The sequence below is a fragment of the Buteo buteo genome, chromosome 3, assembly GCF_964188355.1.
Source record: "Buteo buteo chromosome 3, bButBut1.hap1.1, whole genome shotgun sequence".
NCBI lineage: Eukaryota > Metazoa > Chordata > Aves > Accipitriformes > Accipitridae > Buteo > Buteo buteo.
The window spans coordinates 28,496,943-28,520,886 of NC_134173.1; the positions used below are offsets into that span (position 1 = coordinate 28,496,943).

The following is a 23,944-nucleotide window of genomic DNA, read 5'->3' on the forward strand; positions in this document are numbered from 1 at the left end:
CCATATCTTCACCTGTAAGTGTGTGCCTAAATGTTTAGAAAGTGAAAACGTGTAGAGGCAGCCAAGTGTGACAGTGGTGATGAATTCTGCCGGTTGAAGAACTGCTTCAGGAAGTTACTGTTAAAGTAGTCCCGGAGTGTGTGGGGGGGGTGTCTGTCTTTTTCACGTCCACAATACCATTTTGACTCGAATGATGAACTGCTTCGCTATTTGCACCTTGTATGCACATAGTGTTTCAACGTGACTGTCTAGTTAAGTTTTTCTCTTGACTTCAGGAATTGTTTTCTGTCATAAAATGCAGAGTAAAGTTGATGTATGCTTAGCTCTTACATTTCTTGGCAGCTGTTCCTTGGAGTAAGAAACTAAATACTAAATTATCTTATCAGAGTGGTCTAGTTATTTCTTCCACAGAAGCATAGGATAGCCATAACATCACTTAATTTCTAACAGTCTGGGTGTTTTTCTCCACCAGGAGCTGTTCTTATCAGAAGCAGTAATGGCCAGCTAATGCTGGTATCTCAACAAGCAATAGCACGAGCACAGAACCAGCCACAAAATAACACAAGCGTGAGACCATCTGTACCTACCAGCACACCTGCAATCAGAATATGTGCTGTACAGGTAACTTCTCTCATAGCTTTGATTTGATGTAGCTGTATGTTATGTAGTTATAACAGGGTTTGCAAATAAGTTATGGAGGGTTAAATAAGCATTTGAACGCTTTCTGAACAGCATGATGGTGTTTGGTGTTGACCACAAACTTCACTATGTGCTTTGCTTTCTCAGTTTGAAAAAACTGCTAGCTGTTACATATGGTATAATTCAAATTAAGGAATTCCTCTCTGATGATGATGTAAAGGGTTTTAAGGAGGAAAAAACCCAAAAACCCACAAACAAACCAAACAACCCAAAACCAAAAAACCTACCTGCATGGTTACTGCTAGTAACTGCAACCTTGCAATCCTGTGGAGGGATACTTCTCTGAAGTTGAGTGAAGCTGAGGACCTTTCGCATGTCCCCAGGATGTTTTTCCTTGTCTGAGCTCTGCTGACTTTTTGCTTCCATCTCTTGTAATGTGGTCAGCATGCAAGAGTAAGAGTGGGTACAAAAAAAGTAACCATCTGCATATTTCTTGCCAACATGCTTGTCCTTTAACCATTTTATTCTGATTAGACATTGTGCCTAAATATCTCCGAATCTGTTCTTGAGTGTTGAACTGATAGACAAATAGCTTTGAACAGTGTTTAAACTATATGGATTACGTGAATGATGCCTGTATTGTTACTGTATGAGCAGTTGTCTTGGTTTATGTTGGATAAGAGCAGGTACTAACTTCAGTGTCTGTTTTGTCATTGACTTGTCTGATAGCTGTTCTCTGCACATGTATAATTATTATTTTTTTTTTAAGAACTCTGGCACCCAGTTACTAAAGAAAGTAGCAACTACTCCTGTGAAAACATCTCAAACAACAAATGCTGTGGCTTCTACTGTTCAGTCACCTACTGTAATACAGGTAGGTGGGAAGCTTTATAGTGCAGTGGAATAAGAATAAGTGACAGAGAGAACTGAAGAAAATATGGATACATTCTTGTTATTTCTAACTCTAATCTGGTTTTCAGTAAGGCTGGTAACTTTCGTCCTCACAATAAATTCTCTCCTGAATGTCTTTTTTTAAATGCATAATTTTAATTATGCTTCCGCCAGTGTGTCAGATCATCTTATCTCACTACAGTAGAAAGCGCATGAACAACGGATAAAATAAATAGTTCAGAGAGCCATTTCCAGTGCTTTTGTACTCTGTGACAGAGCTCTTTCAAGCTCTAGCTGAAGCTTTTCTGGGAGATGGAGATTTCCTAATGCTCTCTTCTGTTGGGGTTCCCTGATTCCTTAGGGGGAAAAAAAGTATACCTGAGATGATCTTGAGGTGAAAATGAGCTGTCTGCACCAGTCAAGCTGTTTCTCAGGTGTACGTTTTTTTCCCCTCATTAAAAACTGAAGGAATGTCATAGCTGAAGACTTCCTGTCTTCTAATTGAGTTTGGCAGACAGGTTCCACAGATATGACTGTAAATAGACAGTGGTTGGAAATGCCTCATTATTTTTAGGTAGTGTTTTTGTCTTAATTCCTAGGTCTTATTTATCTTTTTTCAGAGAAAAATGTTGTAGGACTCTTCTGAGGAGGCTCTTGCCACCTCTGTAGAGTATGATACTTCTAGATACAGTTCATCCTCTATTCTTGGGGACCAGAGTTCTTGATAAGCACATGTGATGTAAAGAAAACTGCTTCTATCTGCAGCTAAAATTTTCTGTTCTCCTCATAATCTGGAGGATAAATTGGGAGGAAGCCTGGCTTGTACATACTTTTTTGTGAACAAGAGCTTGAAGGAGACTAGGCTGTAGCAGTTGACCAGGCGCTCTACTAAATGAGCAATATCAATCATTCAAAAAAACATGCTGGATGTATGTTCTTGACCTTGAGGGTGTTTGAAGGATTGGGGGATATGCTCACTGACAGTGGTAACTAACAGTCTGACTTACAAATTCGTTCCCCTGCTGTTCTTCTGTATCAGCAACTGAAAACTACTCACAGCTCTGTCATCTTTTTTTTTCTCGTCCTTCTCACTACATATGGATAATGTTCGGGCTAAAGGGGAAAACCCAGAGGCCTCTCAATACATTTTCTATTTTGTATGGAAACAACATACGCTTTGTGTCTAAGAACAGTAACCAGTATTCCTTACCCACTTTTATTTTTGAATACTAGCTTGCAAACCTTGTGCTTGTGATCTCCGCATAGAGATCTTTAGGATATAAAAGCAATAGTCATCTACTCTACTACCCTTGCACTGGGGAGAAGAGATGAAGGTAAAGATTTCTTCTGTCTGATGGATGAGGCTGCTTGCATCCTCACACTCTCATGTGGGTAAACATTGAGACTCCTCATGCTATTAACTTTCCCTTTTTTAACTTACATCTGCCTTTGACTTGGTTCTTCTGTACTTTCTTAGTTCAGTTTTGATGTAATCAATTTAACTTGTGTTCTGAGATATTTTAAGAGGTAGACATGCAATATTTTTTGTAAGCTGTATTTTTTTTCCATTGTAGAAACTTGAACACTTCTAATAAGCCATAGGGCTGGATTTAAACAGCAGGAACAATGACTCTAGGAAATGATGGCATCACAAAAAGTAGGAGACAGTGGAGAGGAAATAATCCTTGGCTTGGTTGCGTATCTCCTGTCCTGTGCGAAGTACAGCTTGGAACACTACTGTCTGCAAAACTCTCTTTAGTTACTGACTCCAGGATTATTCTCCTCATCTACAAAAATATTTCAATTTTTTGACATTCCTGAATGTTTTAAGCTCTGAAGTTAGACAAAATACCTGCACATTTTTATTTTTTACCTTCTTCCCAGATGGGGTAACGAAGCTGCAAAGTATCTAATTAGCATCATGCTGGGGCACTTTCATTTAGATGCAGAGCACTTCTCTTGAAATTACTTCAAAATATGCAGGATTAATGCCATTTTTTTTTTTTTTGCTACCGTTTCTCTGTTGTTCGAAGTGAGAATGAGAATTGTCAGTAGTGAAAAAGGTTGAGGGCAGATGACAGAAGTTAATTCCCATATATTCATCTTCCTGGGAAAAAGGTCCAGCAGACTTCCTGTTGTTCCCTCCCTTAGCTGATAAAATGCCGTTCTGGTCTTGATGTGTAAACATGCTGGAATTTGCAAGAGATCAGCTCCCATGAACCTCATGTTTTCGACTTTTAAAAGCCCAGGGCATTGCAGCTTGACAGATCTGTACTCTGTCCCCTTCCGTCTTCCTCCCGTCCATCTGTTTGTGGGATTCCCGTGCCCAGTTTGTGTCCCTGTGGTCTTAGAGCTGTTGAGCCTCATCCTTGGAAGAGGCAGTGGTGGTGGCAAAGATCCTGCAGAGAGCTATTAAAGTGTTACCAACAGTGGGAGCCTGAGCTGGAAAGCTTTCTGCTAGCTGCCTGCTTCTTTCATGTCAAGCTGGCAGCAGCTTGGTGGGGGACAGGGATGGGACACACGAAACGGGATGGACCCACCCAGGAAGAAAATAATTTATAAATAAATAAGAAAAGTGCCAGTTGTTTGCTATAGCTTTAAAAGTTTGTTCATTAATTTTCCCTATCCTGAAAGGCTTTTAAAAGCCCTTTGATATTCCACATGATGTCTGTCCAACTGTGATTAGTTTTTGTTTTATCCATGGTAGGGTAAGTTAGGCTCTTGTGTTGCTGTTTTATCATTAATGCAATTAGCTAGTATTAATTTGTGATTGTTGGACTAAACTGGGGTGTTTTAAACATGCTAAGAGTCAGTGAAAGCAGTTGTGCTGTGCAGATCTGAACCTGGAATTTGGCCTGCAAAACCAGACTTGCCCTTTCTCTTGAGAGGTTTGGAGGAAAACCAAACCCACCTTCAGGTTTCAAATGCTAACCTGAAACACTTGCTTTTCTGTAACCTGCAGGTTCAATCTGGCTTTTTAGTTTTCAGGTTGAGAAATTGGAAGTAGTGGGTTTTGTAGAGGCTAAGTCTTACTCATATTGTATTCTGTTGCATCAGAAGAACTGTGTTGCGTTTTTTCGGTGTGGGTTTTTTTTTCTCTTTAAAATCTGTAGTAGAAATACTTCAGTTTGGGAGGTTTTTCTCTGGAAACTACTATTTAGCTTGGTTTGCAAAGGAGAGAGGCAATTGTGTTCTTACTTTTTGCTAAGCCTTCATTAATCTCCTGTTGCTGGAGCTTCTGAATCTGTTGATAAATTCTAATGAGATTTTAAAAAGACGTCTCAAAATAACTGAATTTTGTGAGGGTTTGTGTCTGGGCAGAGAAGAGGGAGATCCAAATTGCTGCCCACAAGGGAAAGGCAGGAGGAACTTGTTGGGTGCATTTGCTCAGCTTGCCGCTTCTGCTGGCACATGTATCCTTCGAAAGTGGACTCGATGTCTTTTGCCTGCTGCTTGTGTGATAGGAAGAATAAGGGATATTGCAGTTGGGAGAGGAGCTGCAGGGGAAGAAAGGAAGATAAATAATCACTTAAGGTCGTATTTATCTTCAGAGTAGTATCACCTGGCTTAGCATTGTTCAAAATTCATTAGTTCTTGGGCTGTAGGAGCCTGACAAAGTTAATATATTGGTTTCTTCTAGACAACTTTACCTTTCTCTCTTCACTTGAAGTTGCAGGCAGTGCTTCAGTCTGGGTGAGCCTTTGTCATTTCTTCCCCCCTCCCTTGATTTAAAAACAGAATTATGGCTGGGGCGGGTTCTGTCACTTACTGTATTAAATAGAGCCTCTCAGAGCAAATTAATCTAAACTTTAAAAACAAAGATAAAAATAATTTCTTTATGTTTTAAATAGTAGTGTGGAGGGAGGGTGCTACCTTATACGCTAGCAAAATACAGTATGTTTGTCACGTTAGTCTTCGGTTAAAAAGTGTTAATTTTTCTTTTCAGCCAGCAGCTGCAACAGCTAGTGTTACTACAGTTACTGCTGTAAAGCCTTTGAGTACTGGAACACCTGTAAAACTTCCAGTTACAGGACCACCTGCACAAGCTATCTCCCAAAAGGCAGTCTCTGTGAAAGCAGAGGGCACAACAGTAGCACAGACCAGCGCTTCTACAGTAAGGGAAAAAAAAAGTTTTTAATTAAAAATTAACATTCTCTATATTCATCAGAGGTTGGAGATCCAATGCAACTTCTAACAGTCTTCTCTTTATTTCCACACTAGGAGATGCTAGAGAATGTGAAGAAATGCAAGAATTTTCTTGCTACACTAATAAAACTGGCATCTAGTGGACCTCAGGCCCCTGAGATGGGGCAGAATGTGAAGAATCTGGTGCAAAATCTTTTGGTGAGACTTTATTTTTTTAAACAAAGTACGCATCATTGGTGTATCGCTTTTGACATTGACTTAATCATAGTTTTATTCCTTGTCTTTTTTTTCTTCTTTTTAAACAGCTGAAGAGTTGGATTTGTGTCTGAGTACACCTGACCCTCTTTGAGTCTTACTTTGTAACTCTTATTTTAACTGGATCCCATGCTGTATTTTTTTTGCCCCTCACATTCCTGTTTCATTTTATGCACACAGATAACTGACAGCAGGAGGAGCTGATAGTGTTAACACAGCTCCTGGGTCTGAGCTGCTTTTTTTTTTCCATGTTAGTGTAGTTTTGAGTCCTCAATGGCAAGAGTATTACCACGGAGGTTGCAGTGCAATGCTAAGTCCATACTACTGCTTTACTCCAAGACAGAACTGACTTACAGGTTGACAGTGAAGTTCCAGGGGAACAAGCATGACATTATCTATCTCTTTAGACAGTGGGATGGGGAAAATAATGTGGGGACTGCCAATCTCTCCCTCTCCTTGCAGGTGGCTTCCGTATGCTGCTTTGTGCTGTACCCCAGCACAGCTGGGTTTTCTTGGTAACGATTTCTCCTGCCACTTCTTGTCTTGGCATTTGACCGCTGCTGCTGTTTTGTTGTTCCACCATAGCAGAAGGCTGTGGGCTGGTGGAGGGGGATGGCTTTGCTAGTGGTACCAAAGGACTTTTCAGTCTAGAAAAGTGTGGTGTAGACAGAGGTGTAATTTCAGAGAGCAGATTGTTAGAAGATGCAGCCTTGCAAAAATTGATTCCTCTGCCTTTGTATCCCTGCTGGACTATACACCTTGCTTCTGTAGGAAAATACTAGAGTTGTTGCTTCTTGTGCTTACAGTACTTTTATTTATTTATTTATTTTAAGAACAGTGGTTACCAGACATTAATACATCAGTAACTGTGCACTTGTTTGCTTGTTGTAGTATTTTAAAAATGCTGCTCTTCTGCCATTCAGTATGTGTACATGATTTAAATGCAGAGTAAATTAATGTTTCGTATGCATGAGGAAAATGAGTAAATGGCAGCTGTGAAGTAAAATGGCCCTTAAGGCAGCATCTCATGAAGTGGGGTGTCAAGTGCCTTGTATGCACTGAGATGTATAGCATACCAAATCACTGCATCTGTATCTGTGAGACCTCAGTGACCTGTATGCACAGCTCAGTGAGACCTAACAGGCGGCAGATCAAATGACTGAATAGGAGAGCATTTATATAGAGTTTGTCTGTGAATATACAGTCCTTACAAGTCCTGCACTGGTCATGTAGCCCCTTGGAACGGTTGTTCCGAAGGATAATATGGGCGAGACAAGCAGTTTCTCTGCAGAGGCAGAGATTGGTGCTGGGGTCCCTCTTCCTTGTGTGTCTGTACCTTCTTGGAGGAGGCAATGTTCTCGGTGTCTGTGGCAGGGTCTCACCTTGGAGGGTGAGAAAGGGCAGCAGTGTCTGGGGCTACCCACCACCTTAGCTCCATCGTGGTGACACTGAAGTAGTGAGTGAGGGGTCTCAGAAGTCTGCTGCAGCTTCCTCACCCTCCCAGGCCCTTGAGTCTGGTGTTTGTGTTGGGGCAGAGCCGAAAGCATTGAGAAAGGAGACTGTACTCTACAAGCCAGAGGGCTGTTATAGCAGTGGTATGTGGAAGTGATGTTCTCATGTTCAGCTTCTCCTGCTTCTGAAAGGCATGTGAAGTGCTCTGCTTTATTGTGCTATGTATGCATTAGACTAGAATTGTCTTGCAAAAACTACTGAGTTGTCTTTTGTCTCTGGTCCCTTTCAATTGATCTTTATGCAGATAAACTACCTTTACAGAAAAAAAAAAAGTACTTGTAGTCGATTTTACATATCTCTGCATGACAATGAGGTACTCAAAAGGATCAGTGCTACTTATAAACTTGTTTCTATCAGTTCACTTCAGTGAATGGATGTTTGAACAAGTATCCTTAAGTGTGTTAACTGCCTGTAGTTGAAGAAAGTAATTAAATTTGATAATACTATATCTAAATTATAACATCATTCTATCTTAAAATCTTTTGTTTAACAATACAGCAGGAGAAAAGCATTTGAGTACTGAAATTGAACAATTACATGGTAATGTAAATTTCCACAAATTTTTGATACATCTGGGGAAAAAATATGGTAGATTCATAGTTATAACTTACCATTGTAATTATACTTTCCTCTTAGGAAGCAAAAATTGAACCAGAAGAATTTACAAAAAAGCTATATATAGAGCTCAAGTCGTCTCCACAGCCGTATTTGGTTCCTTTTCTCAAGGTAAGTGTCCAATTGTGGATATATAGTATTTAATGAGGGGAGGGAGGAGGACCAGGAAAGGAAAGGAAAGAATCAGAGCATTCAGATAGGTACTTGCTCAGGTCAGTTGAGGAAATGGTGCTTAACCTAGCCCTGTTGCTCTTGGCAAGAGATTTTGGGAGGAGGGCGGATTTCAGAGGAGTAAGTTATGCTGTGTTCTTAAATTGGAGAATAATGACCCTCTAGTTGTTAGTGGAGACTAATGTTTTGCAAGCTGGTGCATCTATAGTAGAGCAGCTATACTAAGGTGACCTCTTACTTTCTTATCAAAACTGTAGCTCTTCTGAGTTCTAATACAGAAGACTGGCAGCAGTGGCTGTACACAGTTTATGCAATATGTAAGCTCAAAGAATCTACATAAAGCTAGTCATGTCTGCTGGTTTGTGTTTAACTGGAGACAGAAAAAACACCCACCCCTTTCTCCAGAAAGGGTCTGACAGGACTACTGCAGCTTAGGAGAAGTAACCCAGGACAACTCTACCTCCATTCAAGCAAATAATCACATAAATTAAAAAAAAAAAAAGAAAAAGCTCTCTTAACACTTTTAATCATATGGTAGAATGGTATTAACAAAATAAAAATGAACATCTTTGTTGTACAGCAAGCATTAAATCCCAGTGAAAACATGGAAAACTTGGTTACATTTACTTAATTGCAATGTACACGTATTCTTAGGCTTGATAGATCTGTACTTTTCCTTGGCATTCATTATAGGCATGGTGGAGAATCAAAGAAGAATAGTTAAGTGGTAAAGCTGGGACAGAGGTTTTCTGGAGTTTGTCCTCTTCCTTAGTATTTGACAGCACATGCAACAATGCATGTGATAATATTGATATTACTTTAGATGCTTGGTGTTAATCTGTTCAAGTGTGAGATAAATATTTTTGTTACAATGGCAGCCTTTAAATGCTTTGCTAGCAAGTTTGCCGTGAGTCTAGGAGACTACAGTCATCTCTGCAGGGCTTGATATAAAATTTTTATATTGGTCATTTATTCTCTGTTTAATTCCTTGGAGGCTTCTTAAATGCCCTTGCAAAAGCTAGAAAAACAAACAGCTCGAGTATGGGCTTTCCTGTGTCCAGCACAGCTCTGGGTGCAGAAGGACCGGGCTGTGAGTGTAGGGTCTGTGTGACTGGCAGAGGTTTCCTGTGAGCTGTGTGGAGTCTTAGCAGAGCTCTACCAACTCCCAGGGCGAGTTTGGCTTCCGAAGTGGCGTAGCTCCTTTCTGCAGGGCTCTGGCTGATGAACCCCCTGGACATGGGCTGGCTGCGCTTGCGTGGGGCCACCTTGAGTGCTGCTGTGCTGTGTTCCCAAAACAGCACAGGTGAACCTCAGTAGCTCTGCCCAGACCCAGCCTAAATCTGGCACAGCTAGACCTTCTCCAGGGCTGATGAGCCCCAATAGCCCTGGAACTAGCTCATGCGGAGGAGCCAAGGGGTGGCTGCATTGTACTTGCTAATGTTTCCACTCTGTCGGGTCCCCCAAGGGTTTATTATTTATTAGCTCAAGCACAGCGCTGTCCTCGTGCACTTGCAGAAGTGCTCAGCCTGAGTTAATAAACCATCCCACAATGTGGAGAGCTGCTACACTTGGTGCACAGACCTTGACGCAGTTCTACAGGAGTTAAGTTGGGTTCATCAGCATGGGTCAGGAGTGAAGTTGGGTCATCAGCTGTTGCGTGTTTCTCCTGCAGCATGCTGCCAGGTACTGGTAATCATCTAAGTTTTTCTGTTTTGGGCACTATCCGTACCCCATAGTCCTTGACAAGGTGCTCTCTCCCTGTTGCACACTGTATTAACAAAGAAATACTGTGACTTCAGAATCGTTTTTAGACATTGTCAAGGTCAGTTAGCTGACTTTGTAGTGTTACTCATCCTTTAAAATGTCTTGCACCCTGATTGCTTTTTTCTGAAATACCTTAAGGATGTTACACACACCAATTAGGTCTGTCCTGTAACTCTTGAGGAGCTGTGACAGGACTGAGTGCCAAATGGAAGCTGACTTTAGGAGCACTTCTCTAAGGTGCTACAAGGACTGGTGCAGGCCTTGTTCGTGGGGGAAATGCTTGCAGCTCGAGTCTGGAAAAAAATGTGATATGGCTTGTTGCCAATTCACTTTTAGCTAGTGAAGTGGAATTGTAGGGAGGACTCTCTGGAGTTGTCTCTTATCTTTGAGCTGCAGGTTTTTGATGAAGTTGTTGCACATGTTTTGTCTGTTCCAGTAAGTGGAAAAGTACAGTGACTTTGGCTGTGAAGCCTGCTTGATTTTCAAATCTGTGCTGAGTGTTTTTGGTAAATTGCATTAGGAGCATGAGGAAAGCTGAGCAGCCTTTTAAAAGAAAAGGAAGTGAATGTTAAAGATAGGTGTACGGCAGAAGGTCCAGATGTGCAAACAATTTGTTCACTTGGTATATTAGCACATGAGATGTTCCTTTTGCATGAAACCCAGAGCAGTAGCTCTATGCTGGAGACTCTTAAAAACTTCAAAAACTGTCAAAGGGGGAAAAAGGGGGTTTGAGAATATACAGGTAGCTGCAGAACTGATTTCCCCTGGTTCTGAGCCATAACAGGTTGTACATAGTCAAGGAGGAAAATCTGTAGAGGGCTTGAAGATTATTCTGTCCATTAACCTTCTGAAACACAGCTGTAGTAAAAAATGAGATGTTGCCAGGTGCCTTTACTGATGTTCTCCTGTTGCAGAGAACTATCTGGCTTAAGTTGTGCTGCTGCAGCTATACAGACATTCTTAAAGTGGTATCCCCCCCTAGTGTAGATACAGCTGTATTGGTATAGAAGTGCTCATATCTTCAGAGCTTGTTTCTGACTTTTATTGGATAATTTGTAGTTCTCTGTCAGACAGGCTCTGTGGAATAAACACAGCTGTTACAATATAGCAGGGATTTTTGGCAAAACAAAGTTTTTTGATGTAGTAAAGCAGTTAAAATGGTCTTACTCTGAAACATAAATTCCAAATTGAAAAATCTAAACAGAAGAATGAAGTTATGGGTGAGTTTCCCTATAGATGGGATTTGCTATGTGCAGTGAAGCTATGGTGACTGTTGACCTTTGCTCAGCCTGTGCTGGTGATTCTTATGGTCTTCACTGAGCCGTATCGTCATCAATGTAAGGGTCTCTGAATTCCAGCAAAACTTGTTTGAAATAAACAATTTATTATCTCATGAAAAATTAAATTGGAAAGACTCAGTTGCTAATGTATCAGTATTGTGGAAGACTCTGCTGATGTTACGTCCAGTGTTTTTTCGTTTTTCTTCTAGAAAAGCATGCTTGCCCTACGGCAATTAATGCCCAATGCTCAGAGCTTTATCCAGCAGTGTATGCAGCAGCAAGTTCCAACCCAAGAAGCTGTTTCGACTTGTACCTCTGCAGCACCAGCTCCTTCAATAGCAGTGGCAACCTCAGCTGGAGCAGCAACTTCTATTCCAGTTGTAAAACCAGCGTCTGCCTCTGTAACAGTCACAGCCCGCCCGGTTATAAAACCAGTCCTTGCCAGCACATCAGGTTCTGTGCAGACCGTGAAGCCTGTTTCTTCCTCTGCAGTGGTGACAGCATCTCTTCGGCCTGCAGCTTCGGCCCTCACCACGACGACAGCAACATCAGGGCAGGCTGCTGTCCAGACTGTCAAGCCGGTCTTCACCTCGGCAGTAGCAACATCCTCTCTCCAGTCTGCAAAGCCAGTGCTGGTCTCTACAGCAGCATCTTCAGCAACAGCCCCTCTCCAGCCTTCTCTGAAACCAGCCATTGGAACCCCAATCAGTATTAAAATCTCACAGCCGAACTCCATCGTTGCGCAGTCAGTGGGTACTCAGCAGGTGGTTAAAGTGAAACAGTTGGTAAGATGAATTTCTCTGCTTCTGTCTAACTGGGCTTCTTTACTTTGACTCTTACAGTTTTGTAAAGAGGATATCAATTTGGATCTTAATCTAGTTCTGTTTGTCATAGTTTAGGGATATTGAGCCCTTGCTGAAAAGGTGAATCTAAAGCCAAGCTGTAAGCTTGGTCTCTTTCAAGATGTGCTGACCACCATTCCACCAGACTGAACATCCAGCTTGAGACACAAGGGGTATGAGTTCTGACCCCTGCTATGAGTGCAGCCAAGCTAGGTTGGCATCTGAAAGAAAAGGCAGGAAATGCTAGTGTCAGAAATTGCTGACGGGATGCTTACGTTAATTACTATTAGATGCCCTGTTAGGGCTGTGCATCAGCTAGCCACCAGGGATTCCAGTCTCTCTACCTTGGTAGTTCCTACCCTGGATACTTTGCAGGCACAGGTGGCTTGATGATGTTTAGTGATATGTTAACTGAAACGTACATACTAGCTCAAGGAGCTTCTCAGAGCAGAGTTCTGACCTCCAAATTTACAAAGACATGTTAATTATGAAGTCATCCAAAAGTGAGCTTTTTCTAACAGGCCTCATTAGCTAACAAATTCCAGGAGGAATAAATGTCTTATTAAAACAATACCCTCAAAAGCAATGTGTTAACATTTTTTTTTTCTTGGCACAGGTTAACTTCTTGCTAATGTTAATGCTAAATACCAACAAACTGTGGATCACAGGTATACCCAAAAGAGCAATGTTGTGAAAGACATTAGGTTTGGTTTATGGGTGTTTGAGATACTGAGTAGTGTGCTAACTGGTCCACCTGTAAGTAATGTTCTCATTTTTTTGAGAGAGAACAGTCTCAATTCTTGCATAGGGCTTCCTTGTAAAGATTTTTTTTTTTCTTTAAAAAGAGGAGAAAACATTAGACTTCCTAAGAAGCTAGATTTACTTTCCACAGGGCATCTAGTGTGTGAATTTCCTCTGTGGTTTGTTTATTGTGTATACTCGATTTAACAGTATTCAGACCCCTAAAATGTTTTGCTTTTTAAATTTTCTTCCTTTCAAATGCATAAGGTGGATGTAATAACAAGAATCCTGCATTCTAAATAAAGACCTCATGCTACTAGATTCTCACCTTTCCAGACTTGCTTAAAAAGAACAAAGCACTCAACTATATGGACGGGATGGGGGATCCTTTTTATGAGTGGGTTTGTTTTAAAAAACAACCCCTCCCCCAAACCAACCAACCGACCAAACCCCCAAACAGTTATCAAGCATATGCACTGACAGTCTTCGATAGTAGTAGCTAAAGCCAAATTGGAAAAGGAGTTGGTACCCTTACTGTCTTTGAGGACTAAATTTGAAATTCCAGCCAGAAGAAAATGAGGGCTTCTTAGGTTGTACAAAGGCTGGAGAGCAGTTTGTTGGCTACACAGCAAGTCATGTAATCCAGGGGAAAGGTTGACCATCTGTACAAATAGACGAGGAAGCCTAACTCTACACTGGGGAGTCAAAACACTTCTTGAATATGATATTGGGGAACTCAAGAAATTACTTCTGCCTCCTCTGCTACTGCAGTGTGGCAGCCTATTGCAATTGCGGTTCTTCATTGTGCCTGCAAACATTGAATTTCATACAAAACATGTTTTTATCCTCGTTTGGGTAGATCACAGGCACAGAGACTAAAATGCTTGCTCTTCAAAATACCTGTTTAATTTTGGTCTGGGATATAGTCAAAGGGCTGAGATGACCACTTTGCAGCTTAGCCATATCAGGAGCTTGTATTTGTTCAGACAACCTATTAGCACAAAGAGCGAGTTAGTAGAAGCGGTTGCATCTTTTAGGGCTTCCCTGATGCCTTTCCTTGAAAGGACAGAGGGTCTGTTTCCTCCCACAAGAAAACAAATCTGGATCTCCTCTCCCTGAACAGAAGGGTCCTGCTGCCAGCTGAAAGGAAGCACACGCCAGCTGTGCAAATCTGTCCGTACAATGCTGCCAGCAATTTCTTTCCCTTCCAGCTCGCAGGGTTGTCTGATGCCACACACTCCCTCTGCATGCCCATTTCTAATTTAGGTCTCTTGTGCTTGAGGAATGTAAAGCGAACTTTCATGCGCCAGCTCCGTTGTAATGGTGGTGGTGCTTAAGAATGCAGCACTGCAGTATTTTAATATCAACATTGTGACCAGAGTGATGCAACATGTAACTTTTGTTTCTGTAGCATGATTATTGGAAGTCTGGGTTTGTATGCTGCACACTGAGGGACCTGTTCTTCTGGGATGCTGTTGGGATTGATCGATCGCATGCCTGTGCTGTGAGAGTTGTACGTTTGGAAGGGTTCCCTCCTGGTGACTTTCTTAGCACAGCCTCATTTAAGGGCATTGGCTTACAAAGAAGTTTCATCTTGGAAATAAAGCTTGTGTTGCTGTAGTATTGCTTTATCTCTTGTTAAAGCACAATAAATGAGAATTTACATTACTAGCTGCTGGCGTCCAATGGTGAGAAAGCTGCTGTGAGACTACAACTTCATGTTAAGCATAAAGAGCAGCAGTTTAATGGTGTAGTCCCTGCAATTACCAGTGAGACACGCTCCCTGGACATTGCTAATGGTTGAAGCAAGTAGTGAAGTGCTTGTGCTGTTCCAACTACTTGTTCTTAGTGAGTTGTTAGTGTCAAGTCCCCTCAGAGCTAAGCTTTCTTGAACAGAGTCTTCTCCATTATTTTTCAAGAGTTTTTTGTCCTGGATGTATGCTTTCGCATTCAGCTGGTGAGGCTTCCTTCGTAAAGCAATACTGCTTGTAGTGTGTGATGGTATCTCAACATGTCTCTGCTGATCTCTGAACTTTGCTTTATGAATGTAAAATAAGTTCAAATAAGGCTAATCAAAGTCTCTCTCAGGCAGCTGTCTATGCTGTCAGCTGGATGTTGCATTGCATTTTTTTTTTTTTACTTGAGAGTGTTGGTGCTTTTTATTCTGATGTCTCTGTCAACCTACTTAACGGGGCACAAAGGAACAGTCCTTTTTCTTCATTACTTCTGGCTGCTAAACTGAAGAAAAGAGACAGTAACTCTTTCTCACAGATATTACCTATTTTTGTAATACTACTTTCTGGCATTAGATCCTTGCTGAAATTTCTAGGATTATTGCCCTTTCCTGTTGCAAGTCCCAAGGACTTCCAGCTTTTGTTAGTCTAGCAGCTGGAATGGCAAACAGAAAATCAGCTTTACTGCCAACACATCCTTTCTGTTTCTCATTGATCTAGTCTCCTCGGTTACTTGACTTATTTCCCAGTCTCCATCTAAACTATTGATTTAACATTGCCTATCTCTGTTCTTTTGTCTGCCATACCTTAATCTTGAATTCTTGCACTTCCTCCTGTGCTGTGTTTTGCATGCTGAAGATCATTCTCACGGGTGGTAGGAAGGATCTCTAGGTGTGTGTCTGTGTGGGTGCTGGTGTGGAGCCTGTGAGTAGTTTGTCCAGGCTGGTTGGTGGCTCAGTGATTATCTGAACACACAAATGATGCTGTTAACGTTATTTGCAACTTCCAGTGTATGGAAGCTGGATCTTCCAGAAAGATTGAACTGCACTTTGGTAAAAGCACACAGAAGTAAATGTTAGTGTCTGTACTACTTCATGAGGAAGTGCTGCATGTGTGAGCCTTGACTCTGTCCACAGTCTGTCCCTCTACTCGTGTGGTTCTTTTCTCTTATGGGTCTTAGGTTTCTTCTCAAGAACTGGTTTTCAGACACCACCTTCAGCTCAGTTATTCTACGTTACTGCTGCTGTGCCAAACCATGATGCTATGAATATGGGAGATGGGTGGGGTGTATCTTGACTATTTGATACACAGAATACCTCTTTTTGTGAATGTGTGGTGCTTATGCTGATGATGTTTACTGATAAATCTGAAGCTAGATGACAGAAGGAGACAGCCTAATTTCTGAAGTATAATAAATGTCAATTCTTTAATTAAACCTGTACAGTGTTGCTGTACAAGCACTCTTTAGACTTTCTGTAGTTAGAATAAAAGATGTAGAGGAGAAAAAGTGGTTTCTTGACCCTGAAAATTCCTTTGTATTAGGTTTTTGCTGCTAAAAAACTAGATTTAATCTGAAGATGTTGATAATTTTATGCTTTGGTAAAAGCACATCTTTCTACTACTTGTAATCAAGAACTTTTCCAAAGGATGTATCAAAAGCTGCAGACCACATTCTGCTAGCTAGGAGGCTTAGAAATGAGGCTTTTAGGGATGCTGCAATTTTATTACTTTCTTGCATTTTAATAGCTGCCCTTGAAGAGGAAGAATTAGTATTTATGGGCTGTGCCTGTAGGTCTGTGTTGTGATGACATCCTGCTGTCTGGTTTTGTTTCTTTCAAGAGCCTCTTTAAACAAAACTATCAATCCCCTTCCTTTTTACCCTTCAGCAGTGTACTGATGTCTTTGTGTAGAGGCTCTACTCACTATAGGTGTTGCTAGTTAGTACTTCATGTTCCTGCTAACCGATGTGTGCAGTGTACTTTTGCTTAACATTTTGAAACACAGCATCTCAATTTACAGTCGATATTGCATCTCCAAAAATTCATTAGTAACTTTATAGTGTATACTCTTTAATTCTTGACAGGAAAAGGATTTCATGCAAGACTTCTGGCTGTTTTGGTGTTCTCTCTTTAACTAGGTGTACGTGATACCTACTCTTTTGAACTTACTGGCAAGCAGACTCAATACTCAATTGTTAGTCTCTTAAGCAAGACTTACGGAGAGGAAAGCCTCTTAGTGTAATGGATCGTATAAGACTCAGTGAAACTCGTCTAATATGGTTATAGAGAGTAGGGGTGAAGTGTCTGTTAGAGCTCACTGAATGAGCTGGAGCTTAAAGCTCACCACCAGTTGTTAAGATTTCTTGTCATGAAGTTAAAAAAAAACCCCAAAAACAACAACAAAAAAAAAAAAGTGAGGTTTTTCTGAGCATGCTGTTTCCTTTGAAGTGAAAGCTAGACACACATGCATGCCCAGCGGCACTTCTGGCTAAATGAACACGTTGATACTATTTACTTCTCTGTATGTTTAACTCTTCTTGCTCTTGATATTGGATATTCCACTTCCAGGTGGTCCAACAACCATCAGGAACCATTGTAAAGCAAGTATCCACACTCCCGCAACCTTCAACACTGACCCTACAGACATCTGCTGGGGAAAGGATGCCGCTGAATACACTTGTTCAAACTAACCAGTTTCCTGCAGGTAAAGTGGAACCTCTCTAATGGAGAAGGGAGAGGACTGCTGAGGTACAGAAATAAGTGCAGGCTGTTGGTAAATTTTAGGAATGTAAGAAGGTGGTTGTCTATTGGAAGCAACCAGTCTTCTTCTGGCATCTGTTAAAAGTATGTCAATCAAACAATTTTTACTTGCTGAAATACTGCGAGTGAGCTCCTTGCAGTGAACTTCTTTTAAACCGTGGCGCTTTTGAGAGTCGTTTCATGAGACTTTGCTTTTTCCTTCAACAGATCCAGGTTGACACATAAGATGAGTTTGTCTCAGTCAGCCAGTTTTCACTAAAACCTTTCACTGCTCAGCACAGAGGAGGATGTTTGCTGAGAGCGTGTAGGGTTTTTGGTCATACAGAACATGTAGAGTGTAAGACTCCAGAGTGTCTGGTTTTCCAATGGACCTAGTTAGTTGCTATTGAGTCTGCAGTAGCCTTTGCTAGAAGTATGAACTGGTTAAACATTTGTCTTAGCATTTTGCTTTCTACTATGGCATGTTCTTTGTTTTGTTTTAGGTTCCATTCTGAAACAAATTACCCTGCCAGGAAATAAAATTTTGTCGCTTCAAGCATCTCCTGTTCAGAAAGCTAAAATAAAAGAGAATGGAGCAACATCCTTCAGGTAAAAATAAAGAATATCAGAAGTTTACTATAGGAAGGAGCAAAAGGAACAGACAGCAAGCACAGAGGTGGGAACGGAGCCCAAATGAAAGCAACTTTCTTTAGAAAGTTGTTTATGATAGGTGTTTTTCACTTTATAATACTAATTGGCAAGGGGGAACCTAAAAAATTTTGACCTCGTAGCAGATGTTAATTATTCTTAATGAAAGAAAACTTTCCTGATGAAGTTGGATTTTCATCACTATTACAAGAGTGTAATGATATAAACAGTGTGCCTCAGTAAGTATCAGTTTTTCACTTGTAGAGGAGGCATATTGATCTCTCCATCCTGTGAGTACTATTAACTAATTTAAAGCAAAGTTACCTTGTACTAAAAGCTCTCCATAGGGTTAAAGCAGATATAACCTCTGTTTTTTACAGATGGCTGGATAGCATTGAACTGTTTGTTGGACTGGCTGGTAACCTGTCTAAGGCTCTGTGCTGTATTTTGAAATTTTTTATTAGCTCTTCTGACAAGCTTGTTCCTGTATGTAGAGGTGAAAGTCTTTGACTACACCTCTTAATTATGACTTCTGGCATATTCTCTAGGCCTTTAAATTATAAGAGTGCTTACAGCTTTTAGTTCTGGTAACGTTAACTTTTTGAAAGCAGAAATTATTTTTGTAGCTCTGAAATGTAATGTTGGAGCAGAGGTACAGGCTGCCATAAGCATTACTGGTCTTATGAGTTTAAGGCAAGCTTGAAGTTGCTCTTGCAGGGATATAAGCAGATATGACACATTTGTCTTGTTGACCAGTTGACTTCTCATCTCTTGAAAGCTACAGCTTTGTGTGCACTGATACAGACAGAGACCTGTTGTTGCTTACAGTAACATACAGTATACAATGAACACTTAAAACACTGGTAGCCAGAAGTTGAAATGAAAAGCTGATGTTAAAGCAATAGCTCTGTTCAGCTGTCTCAAGCTCTTATGAAATATACTTCAGAATATAATTTGGGATGTAATTTTGGGTAGTGATGTTTGGGAAGAAAATCACTTCATAAATAACATAATTTTATTTAAAAAAACCCAACAAACAAATGAACTCCTACAAAAAAAAATAGAAACAATTATTTTTTTTCTGTCATCTTCCAATTGGAGTGTATCAACTGTGTTACATGAAAAAGTTTGAATTCTTGAAGTTCCTTCCCTGAATCGTTAAATTCTTAGCACAGGAAAAACTCTGCTTCTACACTGTGGTCTGAGATGGATTTCTCTTCTTGCCTTTGGATTATGATTTTCAGAGTAGCTTAAGTCCATGAGAATTCAGATTTGAAATCTCTAGCTCAAATTTTTCCAGTAAGTCTCTTGTTTCTGAAGAATTTGTCTTTGGATACACTCCTGGTGCTTCTTTGCAATGCTATAACTAAACTTTCCAATTTCAAAATCTACGTATGAGAATCCTGATATACCTGAACGTGGGCAGCATGTACCTGAACTTCTGGCTTCCCTCAGTCAAGTATCTGTGTTCTCTGAGCATGTCTAGCACCACGTAGTGTTAATCTGGCCTGGGCAGTAGATGTTCCCCAGTAAGCCGTGAAGTGGTTTGCTCTCTTCTGTCCTGACTTTCAGTATTCCCAGCACAGCTATTCTTTGTGACCTGTGATCCATCACCTGCTGATCATGTGTGAGACAGAGAGAAGCACCGTGGTCCCCTTTCAGGTTTTGTGATGGGATTCATTATGGGCAGAGAGCATGTCTTGTAACTGATGTGATTATATATGTGACACTTCAAGCTACGTATTCTCCTTGCAGTATGTCATTGAGCCTGACTCTCTCTGCCATTGTGTCGACTAGGTTAGGGTAGGATTCAAGAACGTAATACTCACTAAGCTGTACTTAATAAACTGCAATTTGACCTTGTCTGCTCTTTAATGGGCTGGTTTAGGTTGCCTGAGATGAACAGTAGAAAAAATGGTGATTCCCTCCCCCCCCCCCTTTAAAAAAAAACTTCTAGAAATTATTTCAGCTCAACATGGGCATCACTAGCCCACTTGATTTCCCCATGGCATGTATTGTAAAGAGAAGTCAGTTTTAAAAGCATCAAGATTTTTATAAGCTTCTCTACATACTTCTGTAAAGTATATGCTAGGGCACTCTGGAAAAAATAAGTCATATTTGCATCTTCAGATATTTGTTTTGCATCTATTCTGTTTAATAGAGTTCATCAAAGCACATACAAGTCTGACTTGTGCATTTTGTCTGGAAGGTACTAGCAATCTCAACTAGCAGACAAACAGGAGTGAAACAGCAGAGTGGAGAACATCTGGGCAGCTGCTCCTCCGGCCTGATGGGGGGCGGGGGGGCATTGCTGGTTCTCACTCTGTTGGAATTGTTCTGTCCCATGTAGTTGTCCATGATGAAGCATGGAGGTTTGGGTTACGCGTGCCTTTCTAGTTTTCCCTTTGACTTATATAAAATGCAGTAAAGATGGATTCAGACGGTGACATGTGCGTTGGTCAAACACCAGAGGGTGCCACAGACTCACTTTTCAGCCATTATAGGCACATTCATAGCTGTGAAGTGCATCTGCATTGCTTGGGCTTTTTTTCCAGTAGAATATTCAGTATAAATAGCGAACCTGGCTTCATGCAGGGTAATGCTCAGAAAGAATTCTGTGTTCTGTTTTCCCCCTTGTCCTGATAAGATTAAATTACTGGAGACTTATAACAGCTGGGAGAGTTTTTCTTGTTGATTTCTGGGTGTGACATGATCAAATGCAAAAAGCATTAAAGGGAGTGGTGTAGAAGAGGGGCATTACGGTGGGATTGCTGAAAATGAAAGCAAGTCAGTGTGCAACAGAAACGTCTGCATGTATACTCTGGAATATTTTAAATCTATCACCTTAGTAGAATGAGAATAGCCTCCTGGAAGTACATGATACTTTGCTTAAAATGATTGGGATTTGTTTGAACAGCAAGGAAAAAAGAATAGTAGAAAGTACAAACTTAACGCAGCTTCTGAAACTTGTGTTAATCTTTAGTGAGCACTACTTCTGAGGAAACTTAATGCTAATTTCTTTGGGTTAAGTAAAATATAAGTGCAGCAGTGTTTTCATAGGTGCAAATTAATCTTTCATCAAGGATAGTGACTCGGTGACTTAATGCAAACTTATGTCCCACAGTGAAAAAGTTAGAATTGGTCCTTAAAAATAGCACAGGCAGAGATGTCTGCTTGCATATAAGCTCTTGTATGTGTGTACTCACAAGAGAGACTGCATGCATGGAAATATTAAAGAAGATAGCCTGAAAAAGCTGGGTTTAGAGAACTGAAACTTGTGTACGTAGAAAGGTGGATAGATGTATAGTATAGAAGTTTACCTCCTCCTTACTTGAGTATTTGGAGAGTGCGGCGCGATTAAAAGCTAAAATGATTTGCTGAAACCACGTGCTATGTACCTGAGGTGGAAGCGTCCTTACTTGGATTCTGTAAACAGCTCTGTTGGGATGATGTCAGGTTCCAGCATCTGCAGATCTGATAGCTTGTGATCTATGCTCTTGGTGCTAGCTGTGCTGATTTTGTGATCTCCTTTATCAGCAGAACCATGACAGTCACTGCACTTGAGGTGGGATTCTTGTCTCTGCCACTAGCTTCCCTGTAGGGGTCATTAAGAAGAGGAAACTGGAGTGTACTTGTGAAGATGAGTTAGCACTCAATTAGCATGCAGTGAAGCTTCATTTACACTCTTCCTGAAAGATCAGGGTCTCTGTTAGGCTGATAAAGCATGAGTATACACTTGGAACTGCTCCGTGGCTGGTTGTGAAGGGGTAGGAGGAGGGAAGCTGTTCTGGCAGCAGTGACTTAAGCTTTGAATCCTGTGATCACTTAACCATTCTGACAATCCCAGGGTTTTAACACTTTTCTTAGCACGATGGATTTGGGGCACAAGCCTAGCCAGGAAGCTATGTCTAGTTAGACCTAATGAATGAAGCTGGTTTGACAATCTGTTGGGTCTCCTTTTCCCTGAACAAATCATGTAGAAACTCCTAGCCATGAGGGCTCACAAACAAATGGCAGGAGGAGTAGGGGAAGGCTGGACTCCTTTCCTAGCCTAGCTTCTCTCTAGAAGTCTGTGGGAGAAGACTTGCACCATAGAAACCTATTGAAGCCCAAAGGAGAAAATGCATCTATAGTTTAAGAAAAAATCCTAACTCTTTCTTGTGTTTTTTGAGTATTGCTCAAACCCAACCCACATTCTAGTAACTTCAGCTTTTACCTGTTGCCAGTCAGAAGACAGCCTCCAAGAGATCCCATTTCACCTAACAATGGCAAGTTTTTGACAAACCCCTTGTTCAAGAGTTATTTAGGTCACAGAGTATTTTCTGAAGATTTACTTCATCAAACCTTCCCTGTAAATACTTTTCAGGAGGGGTGTGTGTCTGGTTTGGGGATTTTTGTTTTCTTTTGTTTTCCAGATCCAAAGACCTTCAGACTGAGTGCTTCTACCTGTCTGTATTAATAGTTCTGACTTGCATTCTGGTTCTTAACACTTGAAGCCACCATTAGGGCCTTTGTCACTTTGTGAAGCAGAAAAGGCTTTCTTTTGATGATCTAAACTTAATTGAAAATAACTTGCGTATTTTCATTGCTAAAGTCTTGCAAAAAACCTTTCCCATATAAAATTTATTCAGTATTTTAACAAAATTATCTTTCTTTTTTCAAAGCTGAGGCACACAGCCTATTTGCTTAACATGAGCTCTGCCATGATTATAGCTAGTCTTAGTTATGTTAGCCCTAGGTACACCAGACTTCAGTTTTTATTTTGAACATGTAGACCAAAGCTGCTACAGCAGAATCCAGCTAACAGAGGGATGTTAAAACTAGAGTTCTGCCTCTGTTCCTCAGAAGCATAGCATCCTCCCCGCTACATACATAAGTACTGTATGGTAGGACTGATTCAAAGGGCAAGGTCTGGCTGGTTCTGTATACTACTGACAAGGAGAGTTTGTATCGTATTTTTTAAGGGAACTCACTAAAATAAAAGTGAAGATCAGGTTTGTGCTAATATGCTTGTGCTGTAAGCTTCAGTTTGTAGGATACGCATCTCAGAAAATGGGCCTGTTTATAAGTTCAATGAGTCAGCATTCAGCTTTATTCAACGCTTGGTTCTACCTGGTGAATTGGAGTTTTAGAACAAATTTCAGGCTTTAAGAGCAGTGGTGCAGGGTGGGGGGCTTTTAGGGACTTTTAATCCAGGTTTACCTCAGTCCTTGGTTTCCGAGCTTGCTCAGGATTTCAGTTTCATGTAAAGGATTTGCATGCCTAGCAACTGAGGTGTTAGTCAAGCTAACGTTTGAGAGGCACTTGACTGAAATGTGAAAGCTTTTAGGAGCTGTCTGCCCATGTCCACGCCCACACTAAACATCTATTGTATAGGGGTAGCCTCCAAGATACGGGACTGTGGCTGTTTGTTGATAGTTGAGAGGCTTTTTCTTTGTATGCATTCTGAACGAAGTATAAAATGTTGGTTTTCTCTTTACTAGAGATGAAGATGACATAAATGATGTGACTTCAATGGCTGGAGTCAGTCTTAACGAGGAGAACACGTGCATTTTGGCAACAAACTCTGAGCTTATTGGTACAGTGATCCGTTCTTGTGCAGATGAACCTTTTCTCTCCTCAGGAGCGCTTCAGAAGATGATCTTGAACATAGGTGAGAACAAAGCATATGTAACAGAGATATAGGAATGTAATATTTCCTTGCCTGTTTCATCAGCCAGCCTCCAATCTTTGAAGAAGGAGCTGGAACTATAAAGATCTGCCATCTCAATTCATGTGTTTCTACCAAACTATACTGAGTTTTTACTTCCTCTTCTAGGAAACAACTAAGGTTTTTGATTTTTTTTTTTTTTTTTTTGTCTAAGTTATTTACATGGAAGTAGTCTGAAGCACAACCAGAAAAAAGAAATTGGTGCTACTTTTACACGTGAGAATGGATTGACTATATTACTCTTAATGGAACACATAAC

The 23,944-nt window shown here is 40.8% G+C and overlaps 1 protein-coding gene across 1 annotated transcript in view; it reads left to right on the top strand.

Moving 5' to 3' along the window:
- The first annotated feature begins 499 nt into the window (after positions 1–499).
- Positions 500–23,944, top strand: part of TAF4B (TATA-box binding protein associated factor 4b) — a 57,471-nt gene continuing 34,026 nt past the window's right edge. Inside the window, exons 1-9 of the mRNA XM_075024301.1 lie at positions 500–621; positions 1,409–1,513; positions 5,477–5,644; positions 5,752–5,874; positions 8,080–8,169; positions 11,483–12,058; positions 17,157–17,292; positions 17,831–17,936; positions 23,459–23,628. Of these exons, the coding sequence (XP_074880402.1) occupies positions 508–621; positions 1,409–1,513; positions 5,477–5,644; positions 5,752–5,874; positions 8,080–8,169; positions 11,483–12,058; positions 17,157–17,292; positions 17,831–17,936; positions 23,459–23,628 (1,588 nt within the window). The 5' untranslated portion in view covers positions 500–507. The remainder of the gene's footprint in view (positions 622–1,408; positions 1,514–5,476; positions 5,645–5,751; positions 5,875–8,079; positions 8,170–11,482; positions 12,059–17,156; positions 17,293–17,830; positions 17,937–23,458; positions 23,629–23,944) is intronic.